The sequence below is a fragment of the Neophocaena asiaeorientalis genome, unplaced genomic scaffold (assembly GCF_003031525.2).
Source record: "Neophocaena asiaeorientalis asiaeorientalis breed wild unplaced genomic scaffold, Neophocaena_asiaeorientalis_V1.1 scaffold504, whole genome shotgun sequence".
In the NCBI taxonomy this organism is placed as follows: Eukaryota; Metazoa; Chordata; class Mammalia; order Artiodactyla; family Phocoenidae; genus Neophocaena; species Neophocaena asiaeorientalis.
The window spans coordinates 7435297-7440092 of record NW_020174438.1 but is presented as its reverse complement, the minus strand read 5'-3'; the positions used below and the strand labels follow the sequence as shown (position 1 = coordinate 7440092).

Here is a 4796-nt window from a genome sequence, read left to right as displayed (position 1 = left end):
TCAAGTCCCGTATATGAAATGGCATAGTATTTGCCCTGTATACTTTAAATCATCTCTAGATTACTTATAATATCTAATACCATGTAAATGCTATGTAAATGGTTGCTGGTAAGTTCAAGTTTTGCTTTTTATAACTTCCTGGAATTATTTTTTTTTTAATATTTTCAATTCATAGTTGGTTGAATCTGTGGCTGTGGTATGTGAGGATACAGGGGGACGGCTGTCTTTCAGCCTGAATAAACAAGATCTGAAAAATCACAGCTAGTGAAAGAGTGGGTTTTTCAATGCAGCAAACATTTATTTAATTTCTATTTGCCAGTCCTGATGAGCTAGGGCCTGCAAATACAAAGTTAAGTAGGACAAGGTTCTAGTCCTCTAGGCACCAATAGTCTTGGAAAGGGAGGCAAAGAGTTAACTGGCCATTTCAACAATATGTGGGGGTTTAAATACTGGAGGTAGACACAGAGCGTACAGTGCAAGGGAGGAAGGGAACTAACAGCTGCTGCCTGTATCTGTGTGTTAGGCATTCTATTAACTTTATCCCATTTGATGATTCCCTGAATATCAGAGGCAGGTATCAATATCCTCACGTAACAGATGAGGAAAAAGCTTCAGAGAGTTGAACTTACTTGTCCAAGGCTCTCGCCTAGTCTATATCAGAACCAAGAATCAAACAGGTTTGTTTTCAAGAATCTAGGATTTTTCTGTCATACCAAAATCAACTAGCTTCAGGGAGCCAAAAGGTTCACACGAGAAGGTGACTTCTGAGCTGACCCTCGAAAGAATTCTGGAAATCAACCAGGCAAAGGGAGCCAGGTGTAATGTTAGGGCCCAGAATATCTTGAGCAAAAGTGAAAGTGTCTGTGGGGAGGGCAGGAAAGGATAAACAATTTGTTACTCAGGAACAAATGGCAAGTAAGGGATTAGGTTTTTAAGTCATGATAAAAAGCCTGAGCTATATCCAGTAATCTTTGAAGGGTCTTAATCAAGTAAATGACCTTACGGGATTTGCATCTTACTCTGGTAGACGGTTTAGGGAAGGGCAGAAAGTAAGGACACTTCTTGCAAGGGCCTCCTCAATTCAGAGGAGAGGGAATATGGCTCAGGGCTAATGTCGTAGCAGTAGAGATGGAGAGAATTCGATGAGTTCTAGATATACTTAGGAAATACAAATGGCAGGACTTGTGGATTGGTAAAGATATATTTAAGAGGTAAAGTCAGCAGGACTTGTTGATTGAAGATGATGATGGGAGGAGTGAGGAAAAGGGAGTCTAGGATGACACTTTAGGTTTCTGGCTTGGTTGGAAGAAGCATAGTGTCATTTACAAAGAAGAAACAGAAGAGAACAGTTTGGGATTGGGAAGAAGGGAGATGAAATATTGAGTATCACACATATTACTTTTGAGGTATCGATCACTGTTGGATAAAAACTCTGATATAGTGAGATGGTGATGGCTGTGGATGCCGGCGATTGATTTGTTCCAGGGTCAATGAGTAGAGTGAGAAGAGCAAAAGACTAAGGATGGAGCAATGAGATACAACAACATTCGATGAGGAAGCGGAGAAAGAGAGAGAGGGAGGAGGGAATGAAGGAGGAATAGGGAGTGGTCAGAGGAGAAGTTAAGCCCTGGGCGCTAAGGAAGGAGAGGCAGTAGACTACCGTGACAGCCCACAAAGCAAAGATTGGGAAGTGTCCACTGGATGAAGCAGCAGGGAGGCATTCATTTCTCAGTGTTTCTCAGGGGAGGAAAGAGTGAAAAATAAGAGCAGAGGTCTCATGGCAATGAATTGAGGAGTGAAGATGAAATGAAATATTGTACTACACAGACCGTGTAAACAACTGAAAAAAAAGTTGAAAAGAAATAAAAGAAGAAGTGGAAGAGGGGGCGGTGTGCGGAGGACGCTCCCAAACAGTGCCGGTTATAGCATCTGTACAGGAACCTGGGCCAGGGGCAGGGGTACCTGAGTATAAGGGAGCAGGTAGCGTTGGGAGTCAAGTCAAGCTCACAGCATTTCTGGGTTAGGGAGATAAGCTGCGGCAGTCAACAGTTGAGGGTTTAGCAGGGCTCCCAACAGTGCAGAACCAGGGACCGAGCCACCGGCTGTGGGGCAGTGGACAGGCCCACTCTTCTAGCAAGAAAGGATCAAGGGTTAATTAGTGTCTTCAGCAGAGCTGGGAAGTTGGGTGTTCCCCAGCCTGTCACAGGATCCCAGCCAGGGCCAGAGCAGAAACCTTGACCCTCCACCTCTTCATTCAGACAGGACTCATGGCAGCCACGTGTTACCTAGGGAGAAGGTGGGCATCAGGTCCCGGCTTGCTGATACTAGGAGACTGCAGCACCTCACCTTGTATTCACATTCCAGAGGCTATCCCACCCCATCAGAATTGTCCTCAAGTTCATCTTAGCACTGGACATACTCTTACGTAAGTGGCCACACCCCTGTCTTCCAAACTCACATCAAAGAGTCCTTCCCCATGCTGCTGGTAGAGCCGGGGGTTGAGAAAACCAAGAGGGGGGAGGCCTCTGAGGATTCTGTGTTCATTTATCAGGGATAGGAGTCCCCCAAACACTGGAGTAGAGGCCTGCAAGGGTGAGGGTACAAGTAGAGGTTAGGGGTTCAGAGTGATTGGACTTTTTGGGAGGGATGGATCAGAGGTCTCTGAGGAATCAGGGGTTCTGGGTGTAAGGTCTTGGGGGTGGAGGGTGAGGGTAGTCCCTGGGTGGGGGTTTGGAGCCAGGCTAATTCTCACCGAGGTGCCAGACACCCATGGAATGGGCACATGGTTGCTGACCACCCAGTAGCCATCAGAGAGTGCAGCCACGTCTGGGTAGGCACGGCCGCTGGCATTGAAGTAACTGGATGGTGGCAAGTGGGGACTGGAGCTCAGGTACTGGGCTACAGCTTCCTCCTAAAAGGCGTTCTTGAGTGAGTACCATCTGCCGAACTGAGGATCCCACCTGTCCCCCCTCCATCCACACAAACACACACATACCTGGTATGAAGGCCGTGGGAACACATTGCTGAAGCCGCCACCACTGATATAGTCAACAACCTCATCTGTGACTCGGAAAGGATTCCGGAAGGATGTGCCTCCCACCGTGGTGACATAGGGGCTGAGGACAGAAGACAGCATTCAGATTGCAGGGTCCAAAGGGCACCTCCAAAATGCATGGGGATGGGTGAGTATGGGTCTGGGTCTTGCTGGAGGGACTGGGGAAGCACTCTGGTGAAGTATGTACATGGGGATGACTGAGAGATCTTGGGTCCTCAAAACATGGCCTGAGGTGACTGCACACTTTTTCCTACGGAACACCCACCAAATCTCCCCCTAAAATGCCTGGAGACTGAGGAAGTGGAACACTGGGAGCTATGTCCTACTCAGGAGACTCGGGGCCTGCGACCTACAGGAAGAAGAGGGGGGTGCAGGTAAAGTTGAGGGTTGGGCCACAGGAGCACCTGGTGTGATCAAGACAAAGGTTCCAGATCATGAGGACATAGATGAATTGGTGGCCACTGGTAAGTGGTGGGCTGGGGTGCTTACCTGGAGGCAGGGAAGCTGGGACGGAACCGGTGTCTTCCCGAGACAGACCAACACCCAGCCCCACTGTCACCTGGGAGAGAGACCAAGTTTGCCACTCAGTTTAATTGGTCAGAGTTTGGAATGTGGGTTCAGATGTCGGAGAGGAAATTCAAGTGTTAGTCATTACTGCAAGAGGTCAGAGTTGAGGTCAGGTCAGTGGTCCCTGTTGAGTTCAGATTATGAGATAGAGATCAGGTCCAGGAGTCACTGCGGGGTCAAAGTTCTGAGGCTGGGTGGGTGTGGGAGTCTAAGTTTAGAGTAGGAGGTCACCTGAGGCAAAGAGCAGAGTAAGACCCCGAGCAGCAGCCTTCATGAGCTCGGTGTTGACCCGCTGGATGTAGGCGCTGCTGAGGGAGTCCTCATCATCTCCGTAGCTCACGGTGTGCACGTGTGGCAGAGCTGACTCATTACTGAGCAGCAGGAGCCACTGCAGGAAGGGCTCCTGTGACTCATGCCGGCCTGAATTTTTTTTGGAGAAGAGGGCACAAAGGCAGTCATTTGGGAGGTTGTCAGGATCTCCCTGGAGCTCACGGGATTCCCTTGGGGAAGCAAAGACCACCACTCACCCCCACCTCTATCCCCACCAGCCAGTCCCCTTGGCAGTACCAGGGCTGCTGTAGACCCAGGTGGAGATGTTGGCGCCAGCACTCATCAGGTACTCTACATCTAGGCTGGCCTCGATTCCGGCCTGGCCCCGGCCCTGCTGTCCGACCACACGGGCTACTGATGCCTGGTGTGCAAAGTTCCCACCGAAGAGGCGCATGAACTCAGCCAGGTCTGACTCATGGAAATACTGCTCCAGGAACTATGGAGGGAATCAGAGCAGATATCATGGGTCAGAGGACACAGCCCCGAGGGTCAGGTCAGGGGATACTGTCCCAGATCACAGGATTGGGGGTGAGAGCCCAGGGGTTAGAGTCAGAGAGTCAGCCCCAGGCTGGTCAGGCACCTTGGGGAGGTGGTAAGGACCCTGAGGCTCTCCGCGTGGCTCACCTGGGCACAGGCTTGACTGTTGTTGGTCGTGCCAGAGCCCACGTCTTGTGCTGTCAAGTTGTACCGCTCACGGATCACAGATGGGGTCACCCCCAGGTGTAGGCCAACAGTCCCTGGCACCTGTGGCTCGGGGCGTTGCCTCAGGGTTGATGTGGGGGGAAAGCGGTGCAGCCCCCCCACTGTGGGGAGGAGTCAGCCTTGAGGAAGAGATCCTTTAGCA

At 50.3% G+C, this 4796-nt stretch overlaps 1 protein-coding gene across 1 annotated transcript in view; it reads right to left on the bottom strand.

Annotated features, from left to right (window-relative positions):
* Positions 1-273: 273 nt before the first annotated feature.
* The window catches only part of TPP1 (tripeptidyl peptidase 1), a 6610-nt gene continuing 2087 nt past the window's right edge, over positions 274-4796 (bottom strand). The window contains exons 6-13 of the mRNA XM_024757073.1: positions 4577-4758; positions 4190-4388; positions 3854-4042; positions 3545-3614; positions 2996-3116; positions 2753-2911; positions 2459-2584; positions 274-2285 (exon numbers count right to left, since the gene is read on the bottom strand). Of these exons, the coding sequence (XP_024612841.1) occupies positions 2145-2285; positions 2459-2584; positions 2753-2911; positions 2996-3116; positions 3545-3614; positions 3854-4042; positions 4190-4388; positions 4577-4758 (1187 nt within the window). The 3' untranslated portion in view covers positions 274-2144. The remainder of the gene's footprint in view (positions 2286-2458; positions 2585-2752; positions 2912-2995; positions 3117-3544; positions 3615-3853; positions 4043-4189; positions 4389-4576; positions 4759-4796) is intronic.